Source organism: Heteronotia binoei, chromosome 20, assembly GCF_032191835.1.
Source record: "Heteronotia binoei isolate CCM8104 ecotype False Entrance Well chromosome 20, APGP_CSIRO_Hbin_v1, whole genome shotgun sequence".
NCBI classification, from domain to species: domain Eukaryota; kingdom Metazoa; phylum Chordata; class Lepidosauria; order Squamata; family Gekkonidae; genus Heteronotia; species Heteronotia binoei.
In genome coordinates this window covers 8,256,611-8,273,107 of record NC_083242.1, presented here as the reverse complement: position 1 = coordinate 8,273,107, position 16,497 = coordinate 8,256,611, and the positions used below count along the sequence as shown (strand labels likewise).

Genomic DNA, 16,497 nt, shown 5'->3' with positions numbered 1-16,497 from the left:
GCTTCCTAGCCATTGAGCCCATCCAGGCCAGGGTTGCTCCTGAGCAGAGGCAATTTGCTGTTCCCTGCCTCTGCGTAGCAACCCTGGATGTTCCTGGTGGTTTCCCATCCAAGTACTAACCGGGGCTGACCCCACTTCGCTTCCGGGATCTGATGTGATCGAGCTAGCCTGGCTCATCCACATCAGGGGGGAAAGCCAGTCAAAAACGTTACCAAAAATAATCCCATGCCCCCACTTCAAGGTATTTTAGGAATGAAAACATTTCTCTCTTGCCTCTCCAAACCCACCTCCCAAAAGGAGACCGCTAGGGGGCTGGGACCAACATACCTGCGGGACCATCTCTCCCCATATATGCCCCAGAGGTCGCTTCTTTGGCCTCCCAAGATTTTTTGACCATCCCCAGCCCAAGAGATACCTGTCTTGCCTCTACCAGGGCCAGGGCCTTTTCGGTCCTGGCCCCGACCTTGTGGAATCAGTTCCCTATGGAGATCTGGGCCCTCCCTGGCTTGTTAGTCTTTCGTAGGGCCTGTAAAATGGAGCTGTTCCGCCAGGCTTTTGGATGAGGCAGGGGGCATCTATCTATTAGATCGGTTGGCTTCCTCTGCTGTACCATCATGCTGTACCATCGTGATGTTGTACCATCTTTGGAGAATGCGTATATCAGATGGCTTTTTATTGACATGAGCCAGTGGGTCATATAACAACATAAAATATGGCATGTAGAGCACTGATTGGAGGATGTAGAACTAGATCTTAATATTGTACCTGATTTTAATGTGATTCTACAGTGATTTTTATTATGACTTATATTGATGTACTCTGCCCTGAGGAATGGGGCAATGGGCAGAATATAAATAAAATAATTGGAAGAAGAAGATGATGATGATGGGGCTCCTGGGGGAATGACAGAGGGGCCACAACGGAAAAGGCCCTGTCCTGTCTACCTACAATGCCATGGGGGAATGGGCAGAATATAAATAAAATAATTGGAAGAAGAAGATGATGATGGGGCTCCTGGGGGAAAGACGGAGGGGCCACAACGGAAAAGGCCCTGTCCTGTCTATCCACAATGCCATGGGGGAATGGGCAGAATATAAATAAAATAATTGGAAGAAGATGATGATGATGGGGCTCCTGGGGGAAAGACAGAGGGGCCACAACGGAAAAGGCCCTGTCCTGTCTACCCACAATGCCATGGGTGACCACTGGTCCGGGTCAGCAAGATCAGCTTCACAGGGGCGACCTGAACTAATGCGGAATGCCCGCCTTCCCCTGCAGCCGACGGTACTCACGCCACTGACCAGGTCTACCAGTTCCTGATAGCAGATCTGTCCCTCCTCATTGCTGTGAGCCAGCGCCACCAGCATCTCCAGCTTGGCAGGGTCCAGAGGCAGTTCATGGCTGTGCACCAGGCTGGCAAAGGTCTCCACGCCGATGAATCCGGTGTTTTCGGGGTCAAGCTGCCAAAAGACAAGCAAGAGTGAGGACAGGAAACAGAGAGGCAGTCACTAGAATCAATTAGGGTTAGGTTAAGAATGAATCACTGCCCTTTAGTCGGCAGAGGGGCGTCTGTGCAGAACTGGGCATCAGGCAGAGTTCAGAGTCTTGAGAAGCAAATTAGAAAACCCCTCAAGTTGCTAGTCCTTATACTTTCAAGCCTACAACTGATAAATTTGTTGCAAATCTAGAACTGAGAGACTAGGCAGGATTTCCCTTAACTATAAGGCAGGGGTAGCCACAGGTGGCTCTTTCACACACGTTGTGTGGCTCTCGAAGCCCCCACCGCCCCGTTAGCCAGTTTGGAGACGGCATTGCTCTCTTTAAATCACTTCCCCAAGCCAAGCCAGCTCTCAAAACCCCCACTACCCCGTCAACTGGCTTGGAGATGGCATTTTGTCTCTTACTTCTCCAAGCCAAGCCAGCTGGCGGCTTGGAGAATGCATTTACAGTTGCTTTCTTTCCACCTCTCCCTCCCTCCTCCCACTCCATCTTCCTTCTTTCCCTCAAACATCTGACATCCAAATCTTGCAGCTCTCAAACATCTGACGTTTAATCTATGTGGCTCTTACGTGAAGCCATTTGGCTACCCCTAATCTAGGGGGTTTGTACTACCCCCCTTTGCCCTTCCTGTTTTTATCAAGACAATCCTAAACACCACAAACCAAAGACCAACCAAACAGTGAGGTGTAGTGGTTAGGGTTTTAAATCTGCATTGAGAACCACTGTGGTGTAGTGGTTAAGAACACAGGACTAGTCTCTGGGAGACCCAGGTTCAAATTCCCCACATGTGCCATGGAAGCTCGCTGGGTGACCTTGGGACAGCCACAGACTCTCAGCCTATCCTACCTCACAGGGTTGTTGTGAGTATAAAAGGGGGAGGACGACGTCAGCTGCTTTGGATCTCCATTTGAAGATATTGAAGAAGATATTGGATTTATATCCCGCCCTCCACTCTGAAGAGTCTCAGAGCGGCTCACAATCTCCTTTCCCTTCCTCCCCCACAACAGACACCCTGTGAGGTGGGTGGGGCTGGAGAGGGCTCTCACAGCAGCTGCCCTTTCAAGGACAACCTCTGCCAGAGCTGTGGCTGACCCAAGGCCATGCTAGCAGGTGCAAGTGGAGGAGTGGGGAATCAAACCCGGTTCTCCCAGATAATTTATTTATTTATTTAGAATTTATATCCCGCCCTTCCCACGAGTGGCTCAGGGCGGCTTCCAATAATGGATCCGACATTAAAATTAAACAATATTTAAACATGTAAAGGATTAAACATTTAAAACAGATAAAACAGATAAAACCTTAAAGATTAATAAATATTCCAAATATATATAAAAGAGATCTGGCAAGTGCATTAAATTCTCAAGATGGGTCATTATGTTATTGGGAATGGCTGGGCAAACAGTAGCATGGCTAGCATAGCAACAAGATGACTGGTTGGGAGCTGGTCTGGGGGTCCTTCCTTCCTTCCTTCCTTCCTTCCTTCCTTCCTTCCTTCCTTCCTTCCTTCCTTCTCTCAACATAAGAGTCCGCACACTTAACCACTACACCAAACTGGCTCTCTGGGGAGAAAAGTGGGGTAGAAATGAATTAAATAAATAAATACATTTCAAAAGGAAAAATTTATTTCCTCCTTGCAACCTCAGAGGGTCATCACGAGGACAGAACTGGGAGGGGAGCTCTCCTGAGCCCCGAAGAGGAAAGACGAAAGGAAAACGTAACACAGAGACAGAGAGATTCATATAGATTTAGCCTGCCCGCCTTAATTCTTCCATTTACTCAGCTTCCGCCCTTGCCAGCTTGCTGACATGAGATGGCATAGCATAGGGGTTAAAGTATCGGGCTACGATCTGGGAGACCCGAGTTCGAATCCCCACTCGTGCCGTGCAAGCTCTCTGGGTGACCTTGGGCTGGTCACACGCTCTCAGCCTCACCGACCTTGCAGGGTTGTTTGCAAGGATAAAACAGAGACCAGCGTAAGCTGCTTTGGGTCCCACTGTGGTAAAAGTCGGGATGCAGATACAGAGAAATGTAAGAAAAGTGTCCTTACACAAATAAACCCATTCCCTTTCTAAAATCAGCCACACTTCCTCATACTGGAAGCCAAAGCAGATTTCTAGCATACAGAGCTGGAAGGGATCTCCAGGGTCATCTAGTCCAACCCCCCACACAGTGCAGGAAATTCCCAACCACCTCCTCCCCACTCACATACCCAGTGACCCCTGCTCCACACCCAGAAGATGGCAAAAACCTCCAGGATCCCTTGGAGAAAAATTGCTTTCTGACCTTATAAAGTGGCGACCGGCATTTCCCTGGGGCACGCAAGAAAGGGCCACGAGAACGAAGCACTGAATAACTTTTGCAAGAGAATTTCAACCTTGAGAAGTCTCCAGCCTTTTCGGGTCGTGGACACCCACGTGCAACTGTCGAGGGGCACGGCTTCTCCCACGGCTAATCGATGTGACAAACCCATCCACGGTTGTTGCAAGCGGAGCACAAGTCGGCGCGATCCGCCTTCCATTCCCTCATCCCGGGCCCTCTTCCACCCACAGAGAAACCCACTGAACCGTGGTGAGCCCGGAGGAATTGTCCCGTGCATTTAAATGCACCCACACGCAAATCACCCCGAGAGCACGGACCCAAAATAAACCAAGGTGAAAGGAGGGGCAAGGGAAGAGAAACTGGCAGCACTCCGCAAATTGAATCGGCTCGCCCGGGGTTTTGCCGGTGCCCGAGGTTTGAAGCGTGTGGCACAGCCAGTAAAACAAATTTATTCGACAAATCATATTGTCTTTGTCATTTTGCGTCCCCGGGGGAAATAAATGCAGAACAAGCTGGCAACGTCCTTGCGGAACCGGCAGGCGGGAGGTGGAGGGAGAAGAGGAACACATTTGCAAAATATTGCCAGGTATTCGTCACTTCTTGGGTGGGGGAGACTTCAGAAAGCAGGGGGAACGCCAGAGGTGAACGCTAAGAAGAGTGGCACAGGCGCACAGGTGAGCACTCGCGCACCCCAAGCCAGTTTTACTAGACTAGACAGTCTCATGACACACGCAATTGTCAACACACTCCACAAGGTGTCCCCTGCTCACACCACAAAACCAACGCCACTTCTCCAGTGGCTCTACAGGGGGCGCTCGAGGGGCAGAGAGTCCTTTTATTCTCCCAATTTGGGGCCCGTGGCCAATCCGAGGATCGCTGATACATCGCCTGGTGTCCACGGTCTTCCTCGCCCCAAAGCAAGTAGCCAATCAGTTAGGGTTGCCAATCCCAAGTTGGGGGGCAGGGGATCCCCTGGTTTGGAGGCCCTCCCCCACTTCAGAAAGCCCGGGGGGGTTGAATGCCTACTGGGCACTCCATCATACCCTACAGAGACTGGTCCTCATAGGTTATAATGGAGAATTGATCTGTGGGTATCTGGGAGGGGCTGGTTTTTTTTTAGGTGGAGGCACCAAATTTTCAGCATAGCATCTGGTGCCTCTCCTCGAAAGACCCTCCAAGTTTCAAAAGGATTGGACCAGGGGGTCCAATTCTATGAGCCCCCAAAGAAGGTGCCACTATCCTTCATTATTTCCAATAAAGGGAAGGCATTTAAAAGGAGCACAGTCCCTTTAAATGTGATGGTCAGAACTCCCTCCAGAGTTCAATTGTGCTTGTCACAACCGGGCTCTTGGCTCCACCCCCGGTTTCCTGGCTCCACCCCCAAAGTCTCCAGCTATTCCCCAAGTTGGACCTTGCAACCCTACAGCCGTTCCTGGTTTTTCTCCACCATCCTGTAATTTAGGGTTGCCAGCTCTGCATTAGGAAATACCTGGAGACTGAAGGGGGTGGAGCCTGGAGAGGGCGGGGTTAGGGGAAGGGAGGGGCCTCAGCAAGGTACAATGCCACACCGTCCCCTCTCCAAAGCAGCCATTTTGAGCAGGGGAACTGGTCTCCGTTGTCTGAGTCTTTTAAGACCCAGTTTCATTAGTGGCTAAGAGTGTCAGAATGCATGGGATAGAGAAGGCAGAGAAAGAAGTACTTTTCTCCCTTTCTCACCATACAAGAACTCATGGGCACTCTTCTGGAAGACATGGGTTCAAATCCCCTCTTGTGGTATGGAAACTCCCTGGGTGGCCTTGGGCCAGTCACAGCCTCAGCCCACCCAACCTCACAGGGTTGCTGTGCAGATAAAACAGGGGGGAAGAGAAGGACATCAGCCATTTTCAAAGAATCACAGAGTTGGAAGGGACCTCTAGGGTCATCTAGTCCAACCTCCTGCACAATGCAGGAACTTCACAAGTACCTTCCCCCCTCTCCCAGTGACCCCTGCTCCATGCCCAGAAGATGGCAAAAAGGGGAGAGAGACAGAGACATAGAGAGGCAGACAGAAACAGAAAGACAGAGACAGGGAGACAGAGAGAAACAAACCCTCCAGGATCCCTGGCCAAACTGGCCTGCAGAAATACTGCTGCAGCATTTTGAGTCTCTATTGTGGAGAAATGAATACAAAAAATAAAATACACTTTATTCCGACTCACATGGATACAGACAGCAGCTGCCTTTGACTGACTCAGACCCTTGGATCATCTAGGACAGAACCTTCTAAGACCAGCAGCTGCTTTCAAGCGTCTCAGGTTGGAGACTTTCACATCTCCTGTTCCAGAGTCCTTTTAACTGGAGAGGCCAGGGATTGAACCCGGGACCCTTCTGCATGCCAAGCAGAGGCTCTGCCACTGAGCCACGGCCCCTCCGCAAAACTTTATTCAGACTCACTTGAACAGTATGAATCTGCCTTATATTGAATTGGTATGGTCAACTCAGACCAACAGCGGCTTTCCAGGGTCTCAGGCTGAGATCTTTCCCATCACCTCTTGCCTGGTCTTTTTACCTGGAGATGCCAGGGATCGAACCTGGGACCTTCTGCAGGCCAAGCAGAGGCTCTCCCACTGAGCAGAAGGGGCCTGATCTTGGAAGGCAGAACCTCCCCATCTTGCCTGTAGCGATCCTGTTCTTTCTCTCCCTATAGCGCTTTTCAGCCTACAGAATGTTACATGTTTCACCAGAGCATTGCCAAGTAACCACCCAGAGAAGGCTGCGTTGCCCTTTGGAATCTGACTTTCTGCGGCAACCAGAGAGCGAAAAGGATGAGCGATGTAAGGACAGAACAGGGAGTGCCCCATCGCCCACATGGCAACCTGGTAACTGCCACAAGAACTCAAAGAGAGGGAACAAAGAGTCTAGGGCAGGGGTGGAATTCGAGCACGAGCTCCTTTGCCTGTTAGGCCACACCCCCTGAGGTAGCCAATCTTCCAAGAGCTTACAAGGCTCTTTTTTGGTAAGCTCTTGGAGGATTGGCTGCATCAGGGGTGTGTGGCCTAACAGGCAAAGGAGCCCCTGCTAGAATTCCACCCCTAGGGGAATTGCTTAAGACCAACAAAGTTAAATTCCGGATATGAGATTTCATGCGCATGTACACTTCTTCAAATACATGTAGCGTGAGCGCACACAAAAGCTTCTACCCAGAATTAAATGCAGTTGGCCAACTTTCTTCTGTTGGCTCCCACCAACACGGCTGCCCACCGGAATCTATCTTAAAAAGAGGGAATTAAAGGACAACACCGATCGTCTATGAGAGACCAATGCACGGAGGGCCAATCAGATGAGAGACCTCACACGAAGTTTGGTACTCTGCGATCTCTTGGGTCGGATCCAGCCATAACTTTTGCCAGCGGAAGCAATTTTTCATCAGCAGAACGGAACTTTCTCACCTCCGCTTCCTGTACTGCTCTTCGGGGATAGGAGAATCTCTAGGAACACTGCGGGAAAAGTTGGAGGGTGTTGAAGGAGGGAGGAATCGAGAAGAATCAGTCCTATTCCAACCACCTGACGTATAGTTTGAAAGCTGCCCAGAACAGCCTGTGGGGAACTGGGGCAAAGAGATCTGACAAGAGCATCGATCGAGTCCAGCGTCTTGTCTCACACAGTGGCCAACCAGTTCCCCTGGAGGGCCAGCAACAGGGCAGAGAGGCTGAGGCCTTCCCCTCATAAGAATATCAGAAGAGCTCTGCTAGAGAGCAGTGGTCTATCTAGTCCAGCATCTTGTCTCACACTGTGGTCAACCAGTTCCTCTGGAGCAGAGGTGGCCAAATTTGCTTAACATAAGAGCCACATAAAGTAATAGTCAGATGTTTGAGAGCCACAAGACATGAACGTCAAAGGAAGGAAGGAAGGAATATAGGGAAGGTAGAGGAGGAAAGAAAGCAACTTTAACTTTAAATGCCTTCTCCAAGGCATCAGCTGGCTTGACACGGTTATATGGGGGGGGGGGGGGTTGCCTTCCAGGTGCTACCATAAAACCTCTAATATACGGTAAATCCCAGCAGTGTGACAATTAAAGCCCCACAACTCCCAGCAGCTGCTTTTCGCCTCTCCCTTGGGAAGGCCGCTGGGGGATACTAGGAGCCATTCGTGTGGATTATTTAGGTCAGCACATTATAAAGCTAGTCAGCTTCTCTTGCTGTGGCCAGCTGCTCTCCCCCCACCGTGCCTTCAACCCCGACACAGAAGCGCAAACACATTGAGTAACGGACGGGCACAAACCCGAGATTGACGGATGCGCATACAACCGCGCGCGCTTCTGCACTGAAATTCACAGGTAGACCTTGCCTGTGAATGCGTTGTGAAATGGACATCCGATCATTTTTTCGCTCAGATGCGAGACAGTCCACGAACGCCCGCACCAACGTGTACAGATGTGTGCACTCGCACCGCTGTGATTAGGAGAGGCCTTCGAAGCAATGCCAGTCGCTTACCAGGCTCACCCACTGGCAAAATCCAAACCAAAGTGTGCCACAAAGAGTATGGCATGTCCTGGGAAAATGGCTCACAGACAACTCCGGTGAGTGAGCCAAGCCACACCACGCCATACGGCAGGGGTGGCCAACGGTAGCTCTCCAGATGTTTTTGCCTACAATTCCCATCAACCCCAGCCGGCACAGCCGGCACAGCCAATGGCTGGGGCTGATGGGAGTTGTAGGCAAAAAACATCTGGAGAGCTACCGTTGGCCACCCCTGCCATACGGTCATCCCTATTGCCTAAAACAAGGGTGGGGAACCTTTTTTCTGCCAAGGACCCTCTGGTTATTTACAACATCATTCGTGGGCCATACAAAATTATCAACTTAAAAAACTGCTCCACCAAGGGAGAACAATTCAGGCCTGCAAAATTAATGCAAATAATTGTTTTTCTACTTTAAGTCATGTGGGGAGAGCCTAATCCGGCACACACACACACACCTGGCCCGCCACCCTAGGAGCTGCCATGTGGCTCGGCTCAGCCCAGCAATCCCCGAGGGCTACACCAAGTGATCTCAAGGGCTGTAAACGGCCCTCGGGACAGACGTTCCCCACCCCTGGCCTAGAACATTCTCCAAATATTATAGCCAGGGCTATCACACAAGCAAAGAATTTCTGGCCACTCACTCCTTTGCCTTTTTCACCTCTTCCTCCATTAGATTTTTAAAATCTATGGGCACGTCACTAAACCCTCCAGATGGGTGCCTGTTTTCACAGACCCAGAAGGAGGCCTGAAATCACCCGTTCTTTAACAGACGCTCGCTGTAGGAGAAGGAAAACACTGTCGGTTGTATTTTCGGTTTCCCTTGCCAATTGGAGCGGCACCCCAGAACCACAACACTCGGAAGGAATGATTTCTGATCCACAAACTCCGGAGACAATCAGCCTGCCAGAATGTACCATCGCTTGGCAGGCTGATACCCCCTCCCCAAAGGCAGCTTAACAGCTTTAGAGATAACAGTCACTGGGAGAAGCAAAAAAGCCCCTCTCTCTGTTGTTTGACAGACTCTTCCAAAGGGTGAGAATTCAAGTTTCTGCAAAAGGCTATCTTGGACCGCTCTGGGAGAGACTGAATGTCACCATGGCACAGTCGGCAAGCCCTTCTTCTTTCTTCAGGCAGGCCAGTCCTGTGGAGGCCCGAGTTCGAATCTCCACTCTGGGAAGGCGCTCACTCACCGGGTGAGGGCCAGTCACTCTCTGTCAACTTCGCCTTCCTCGCAGGGCTGTTGTGAAGATAGAATGCAGAACGAGGCAGCCACTCACAGCTGGGACGCTGCCCCGCCGCATCGGAGAAGAGAGAGGAAGATCCCTCAAAGATGGGGTCATTTGGCAACCAAAACGCAGCGCAAAGTTGATGAATGGTCCCAAGGCCCACCCAGAGAACTGGATCAACGTCATCAAAATAGGAATCCGCCAACAGTGCCAACCAGCCGTCAACCCACCTCCCTCCAAGAGAACTTCTGCCCGCCACAGGCTACTAAAAAGCCTTCAGTGCCATCAAGAATTGCAACCAACCTCCTGTTCTCAAGCGGCAGAGCGACGGCAGCCAACGCCACCTTGGCGAATGTGGTGCCCGCACTCTCCAACCGGGCACCGTGTCACGACACTGGCACTTTGCACACCACTATTTTTGGTCGCGATGCTCCAGAACAACAGCCCCCCCCCCTCATTTAGGGATGAGGATAACGGGGGACCCCCTCACTGGGCGTGAGTGTGCAGTCCCCACTCCCCCCCCCCCAAAAAAAGGTCAATTTGCCAGCACAGATGCCCAGGAGGGTTCTGGTGCCCCCTGGCCTCCAGTGGAGGATGGGGGGTAGGGTTGCCATCTCCAGGCTGGGAAACTCCTGGAGATTTGGGGATGGAGCCTGGGGAATCTCGGGAGGGGGGGGGGGTTTACAATGCCACAGAGTCTCCCCACCAAAAGCCTCCCTTTTCCTCCCAGGCGAGCTGATCTCCGTAGTCCGGAGACGAGCTGTGATTCCAGGGGATTCCCCAGGTCCCACCTGGAGGCTGGCATCCCTCTAAAAACCCAGCCCTTCCTTTCTTCCGGACCCGCAAGGCCGTGGCAACGCACAGATCTGGAGCCGATTTGGCAAAGCACCAAAGCTCCAAGCCAGGGACCCCCGCCCAGGCCTGGGAGGGTGGACCCCTCTCTCTCCCTCCCCCCATAGCTCGCCCCCCCTTCCGCGCCAATGCAGGGCTGCAGCCCTCCGGGTCTCCCCACCACCACCATTGCACCTGTCGGCTTTGCCACCGGGGCCAAACTTGCCCCTTACTCTGCAACGCGCGCCCCCCCCCGCCCCATTTCCCTGGCACGTCTCCCCCCATTCCTAAGCAACGGGGGGGGGGGGGAGCGCGGAGCCTGGGAAGCCCCGCACGTGCTCCGGGCGCCGCTGCGCCAGCCTGGCCCGGTGCCACCTGCTCGGGAGCCCTGGAGGGGCGAGGAGGAAGAGGGGGCGCCCCCTCTTTCCCCCTCTCCCCGCAGCGCTGCCCGTCTCCTCTCACCTGCTCCTGGATGAGCTGCAGCAGCGAGCTCCTCTCCATATACCTGCCGGCCGGGGCGGCGGTTGCAGAGCCCCCTTCCCCGGGGCGGCTCTCTCGGCGGCCGGAGGAGGCAGCGGGCGTTGCGCAGAAGCCAGCCGAGCCGAGCGCCGCTGCCTCGCTCTGGCCCCCGCCGGAGCCCCCGCCGCGCAACACGCTGCGCCGCTCCAGCCCCCTCTGGCGGAGGGAGAGACGCCCAGGGCTCGGCCCCGCCCCGGCCCCGCCCCGCCGGGAGAGGGGAGGGAGGCGGCTGGCCCACCCCGCGGTGGAGAGGGCAGGGAGAAGACGCTTAGCCCCCCCCCCCCAACCCCAAGATTGAGCAAGGATGATGGGATTTTTTTTTGGGGGGGGGGGTTGATTCTCCCTAGGGGTTCCAGCCTCCAGGTGGGACCTGGGGATCTAGGGTTGCCAATCCCCGGGTGGGGGCAGGGGATCCCCCGGTTTGGAGGCCCTCCCCGCCCACGCTTCAGAAAGCAGCGGGGGGTGGGTGGGTGGGGAGAGAAATGTCTGCCGGGCACTCCACGATTCCCCAGGGAGATTTATATTCCCATAGGAAATGATGGAGCATTGATCCGCGGGTATCTGGGGCTCTGGGGGGAAGGGCTGTTTTTGGAGGTAGAGGCACCAGATTTTTAGCCTAGCATCCAATGTCTCTTCCCAAAATACCCCCTCCCAATTTTAAAAAAACAAACCAACCAACCGAGGGTCCAATTCTATGAGCTCCAAAAGAAGGTGCCCCTATCCATTATTTCCAATGGAGGGAAGGCATTTGAAAGGTCTGCGGTCCCATGAAATGTGATGGCCAAAACGCCCTTGGGAGTTCAATCCTGCTTGTCACACTCTTGCTCCCGGCTCCACCCCCAATGTCTCCTGGCTCCACCCCCAAAGTCCCCAGATATTTCTTGAATTGGACCTGGCAACCCTATGGAGATCCCCGGGATCCCAGCTCATCACCAGACTGCAGAGATCAGTTCCCTTGGAGAAAAAGGCTGCTTTGGAAGGGGGGTGCCTGTAGGGGGTGTCGGCTTCCAGGTGGGGCCTGAGGATCCCCCGGAATCATAGCCAGTCTCCAGACTACAGAGAGCAGTTCCCCCTGGAAAAAATGGAGGCTTTGGAGGGTGGTGTCTTGGGCATCAGACCCCACTGAGGTCTAGGGATGCCAGCCTCCAGGTGGGACCTGGAGATCCCCTAGAATTATAGCTCATCTTTACACTGCAGAGATCAGTCCCCCTGGAGACGATGGAGGCTTTGGAGGGTGGGTTCTTGTAGGGATGCCAGGCTCCAGGTGGGATCTGGAGATTCCAGCTTATCTCCAGGTGGGATCACAGCTCATCTCCATACTGCAGAGGCCAGTTCCCCACTTACTAGGGATGCCAGCCTCCAGGTGGGACCTGGGGATCCCGCTGGAATTACAGCTCATCTCCAGAGTGCAGAGAGCAGAAGATGGCTGCTTTGGAGGGTGGACTCTGTGACATCATACCCCACTGTCTAGGGATGCCACCCTCCAGGTGGGACCTGGAGATCCCCCAGAATCAGAGTTCCTCTCCAGACCACAGAGATCAGTTCCCCTGGAGGAAATGGAGGGTGGGCTTGTGTTGGGATGCCAGCCGCCAGGCTTTAGAATCTGTCAGGCCTTAGACTTTTTTTGGGTTGCAGTGTTCTCCAATTCTGTATCCCTCATCGCATTTTAGTGCTGCCAGCTCCCAGCTGAGAAATACCTGGTTTTTTTGTTTTTTTGGGGGGAGGGGGCGGGCTTCAATTGGTTATAATGCCATAGAGCAGGGGTGTCAAACATGCAGTTTGGGGGCCAAATCAGGCCCTCAGAGGACTCCTATCAGGACCCCGAGCAACTGGCTGTCCTCTGCTTCCTCCTTCCTCTCTCATGCTTCCTTCTGTATAACAGCTTGTTTTCCAAGGCTGGCTCAATCGCACAGGAGCTACAGAGCAAAGTCTCTGTTTGCTCCATTGGCTGAGGCTCCTCCCTTGGGAAGGAAGGAGAGGGAAGAATAACTTGCTTTGCCAGGCTCTCTCAATTTTACAGCAGAGCTACTGAGCCAAGCCTCACTTCCTTCTATTGCAGGGGTGGGGAACCTTTTTTTCTGCCAAGGGCCATATGGATATTTATAACATCATTCGCGGGCCATAAAAAATTAACAACTTAAAAAACAGTGCTCCGCTGAGGGAGAATGATTCAGGCCAGCAAAATTAATGCAAAGAATTGTTTTGCTATTTGAAGTCATGTGGGGAGAGCCTAATCTGGCGCGCGCGCACACACACACACAGCACACCGCCCTAGGCAAATGCATAGGTCCAGGGATTTTTTGTAGAAAAAGCCCAACAGGAACTCAGTAGCATATTAGACCACATCCCCTAATATTAGCATATTAGGCCACACCCTCTGGGATAATCAAGTGCAAACTGAACTGTGACAGTAACTTTTCCAGGCCCTGCAGCAATTCTGGCCGGCCAGCCAGGCCCCAGGGAGGCTGCCGCACGGTACATCTGGGCCCTGTGATCCCTGCCTGGCCCTGGGAAGGCTGCTGCACAGAGCGGCTGGACCCCACAATCCTCGCTGACCAGCCAGGCCCCAGGGACGCTGCCACATGGCTTGGTTTGGCCCAGCAATCCGCAAGGGCCACACCAAGTGACATCGAGGGGCGAATAGGGCCCTCGGGACGAAGGTTCCCCATCCCTGTTCTATTGGCTTCCCTCCAGCCTCCTGGGGAAGGATGGAAAGAGCCAGAGCTTCCTTTGCCCAGTTCCCTGGACCTCAGGGGAGAAATACAAAGAAAGCATCTTTAAGACCAATGTGTTGCTAACGTTTTAAGCATGTTTTAAGTTTTTTTTTTAAAAATGTATTTTTTTTATAAAATGTATATTTCTGCTACCTTATCTTAAATAGGTACACACGTGGCCCAACCCGACGTGGCCCAGCCCAACAAGGTCTCATTTATGTCAGATCCAGCCCTCATAACAAATGAATTCGACACACCTACCATAGAGCCCCACTTTCCAGAGTAGCCATTTGCTCCAAGGGAACTGATCTCTCTGTTGCCTGCAGATCCGTTGTGATCCCGTCTGTCCTCGCACGTTCCCCAGAGAATACTAAGATCTGGATCTCAACTAGGGTTGCCAATCCCCAGGTGGGGGCAGGGGATCCCCCGGTTTGGAGGCCCTCCCCCCGCTTCAGGGTCGTCAGAAAGCGGGGGGAGGGGAGGGAAATGTCTGCTGGGAACTCTATTATTCCCTTTGGAGATTTATTCCCATAGAAAATCATGGAGAATTGATTCATGGGTATCTGGGGCTCTGGGGGGGCTGTGTTTTGGGGGGTAGAGGCACCAAATTTTCAGTATCGCATCTAGTGCCTCTCCCCAAAATACCTTCCAAGTTTCAAAAAGATTAGACCAGGGGATCCAATTCTATGAGCCCCAAAAGAAGGTACCCCTATCCTTCATTATTTCCTTTTGAAGGAAGGAATTGAAAAGGTGTGCCGTCCCTTTAAATGTGATGGCCAGAACTCCCTTTGGAGTTCGATTATGCTTGTCTCACAGCCTTGATCTTGGCTCCACCCCTAATGTCTCCTGGCTCCACCCCCAAAGTCCCCAGATATTTCTTGAATTGGACTTGGCAACCCTAATCTCAACATCTCCTAGTGATCCCCGGACGGAAAGAGGCGAGACTGTCGACCAGCAGGGATCGGGCCTTCTCAGTGGTAGCTCCCTCCTGGTGGAATTGCCGGAAGAGGTTAGGGTCTTGCGGTACCTCACTCAGTTCCGCAAGGCCTGTAAGACTGCTGTCTTCCGGCAAGCCTTCAGTTGACTGTAGGAGAATTCTGGAACAACTGTCGTCCGGAGAATATGAGTAACATCTGATTTGTTAGCACCAACTGTAGATTGTTTTAAGTTGTACTGTTTAATGGTTTTATTGATTTTATGACTGCAATCATGGTTTACTATGATTTGATGTAAGCCGCCCTGAGTCTGCCTTGGCAAGGAGGACGGGGTATAAATCGAATTAAACATAAACGTAAAGAAACATCTCCAACCATTGCCTGGAGGTTATAACAAATGCTAAAGCGCCGTGTACAATCAATGATAACTATGTAAATGTGATAAACAGTATTTCTATTGTGCCGATAATTGTACCAAATCAATAATATAACAAAAAGGGCGGGGGGAATCCCAAACTTGTACATAAATTCTGGAAATTAGCAATGCAGCTGAATGTCAACCTTCTTCAAAATCACGAGAATGAAGTTTACAAGGCAATGGCGGGGTTTTCAATATGCTGGCAGCGAGTCTTACAGCCGCAATGCATTTGTTAAAATTTTGGAAGTATATTATAAGGGCTTTATGAGCTTCATTGAGTTGAAAGTGTAGAATCTTCAGAAGCCAGAGAGAATCGCCAACATTTCTTCCCCCCAACGTGGCAACAGCCTACAGAGATACTCACGAGCACCAAGAGCCACTGAAAAATGCAATGAGGCTAGGAAAAATTGAGGGCGGCGAGGAAAAAAACGGAAGAACCACCAAGGAAGCCACAAGGGCCTTCTGTTTGAAGGACCTGAGCAAGGCTGCTAAGGGGAGGACATTTTTGGAGGAAAGGCAATAATGCACAGAAAAGATAAGAATGCTAGGGAAAGTGGGAGGCAGAAGGAAAAAAGGAAGACCCAACGGGAGATGGATGGACTCCATAAAGGAAGCCACAAGGGACCTCTGTTTGCAAGACCTGAACAAGGCTGGCCAAACTGCAGCTTGGGAGCCACATGTGGCTCTTTCGCACATATTGTGTGGCTCCTGAAGCCCCCGCTGCCCCTTTGGCTGGCTTGGAGAAGGCATTTGTCTCTTTAGGTCACTTCCCTAAGCCAAGCCAGCCAGCAGCTTGGTGAATGCATGTAAAGTTAAAGTTGCTTTCTTTCCACCTCTCCCTCCCTTTCCCATCCCCCATGTATTTGCCTGCCTGCCTCCCTTTTTTCTTCCTCCCTTCTTCCTTCCTTCCTTCTTCCCTCCTTCCCTTCTTCCTCCCTCCCTTCCTTCTTCCTTTCCGTCCTCCCTCCCTTCTTCCTCCCTCCCTCCCTCCCTTCCTTCCTTCCTTCCGGCTCTCAGACATCTGACAGTTATTTAATGCAGCTCTTACATTAAACAAGTTTGGCCACTCCTGTGATGGAAGTTTTGGAGGTCATTAATCCATAATGCCCCCATGATGGCCTTTGTCACACCCACACAAACTTGGGCTCCAGTCAAATCCCACCCCCACCCTCCCTAGAAAACAGAGCACAGGTCTCCTGAAATGGCAAACGCCACATCAGGACATGATCTCTGCAAACCACGGCCAGGAAGAAAGGGCTACAAGTGTTTGACGTTGCCAGCTTTTCCCTCTTTACCTGTAGCTGTGCCTTTAACAGGCGCCCAACTTGAGCGGGCAACGCTGCTTCTGCTCTTGCTGATATCCTCACCCCAGATTCAAGCAGCGTGAAGGCAGGCTGGTACTGATGCCCGGCGGGGACGGCGTGGGTACGTGAGCGTGGCTTGGCGCTCATTCCAGATGGTTGAACTCACCTGCCGGGTGGAGATAGGAGGGGGCTGGTGCTTCCAGCGGGTTAGCAGGTTGTGAAAGCAACCA

The 16,497-nt window shown here is 52.3% G+C and overlaps 1 protein-coding gene across 1 annotated transcript in view; it reads right to left on the bottom strand.

Annotated features, from left to right (window-relative positions):
• The window catches only part of RHBDL1 (rhomboid like 1), a 34,259-nt gene extending 23,324 nt beyond the window's left edge, over positions 1-10,935 (bottom strand). Inside the window, exons 1-2 of the mRNA XM_060260616.1 lie at positions 10,840-10,935; positions 1,302-1,460 (exon numbers count right to left, since the gene is read on the bottom strand). Of these exons, the coding sequence (XP_060116599.1) occupies positions 1,302-1,460; positions 10,840-10,878 (198 nt within the window). The 5' untranslated portion in view covers positions 10,879-10,935. The remainder of the gene's footprint in view (positions 1-1,301; positions 1,461-10,839) is intronic.
• Positions 10,936-16,497: the final 5,562 nt, after the last annotated feature.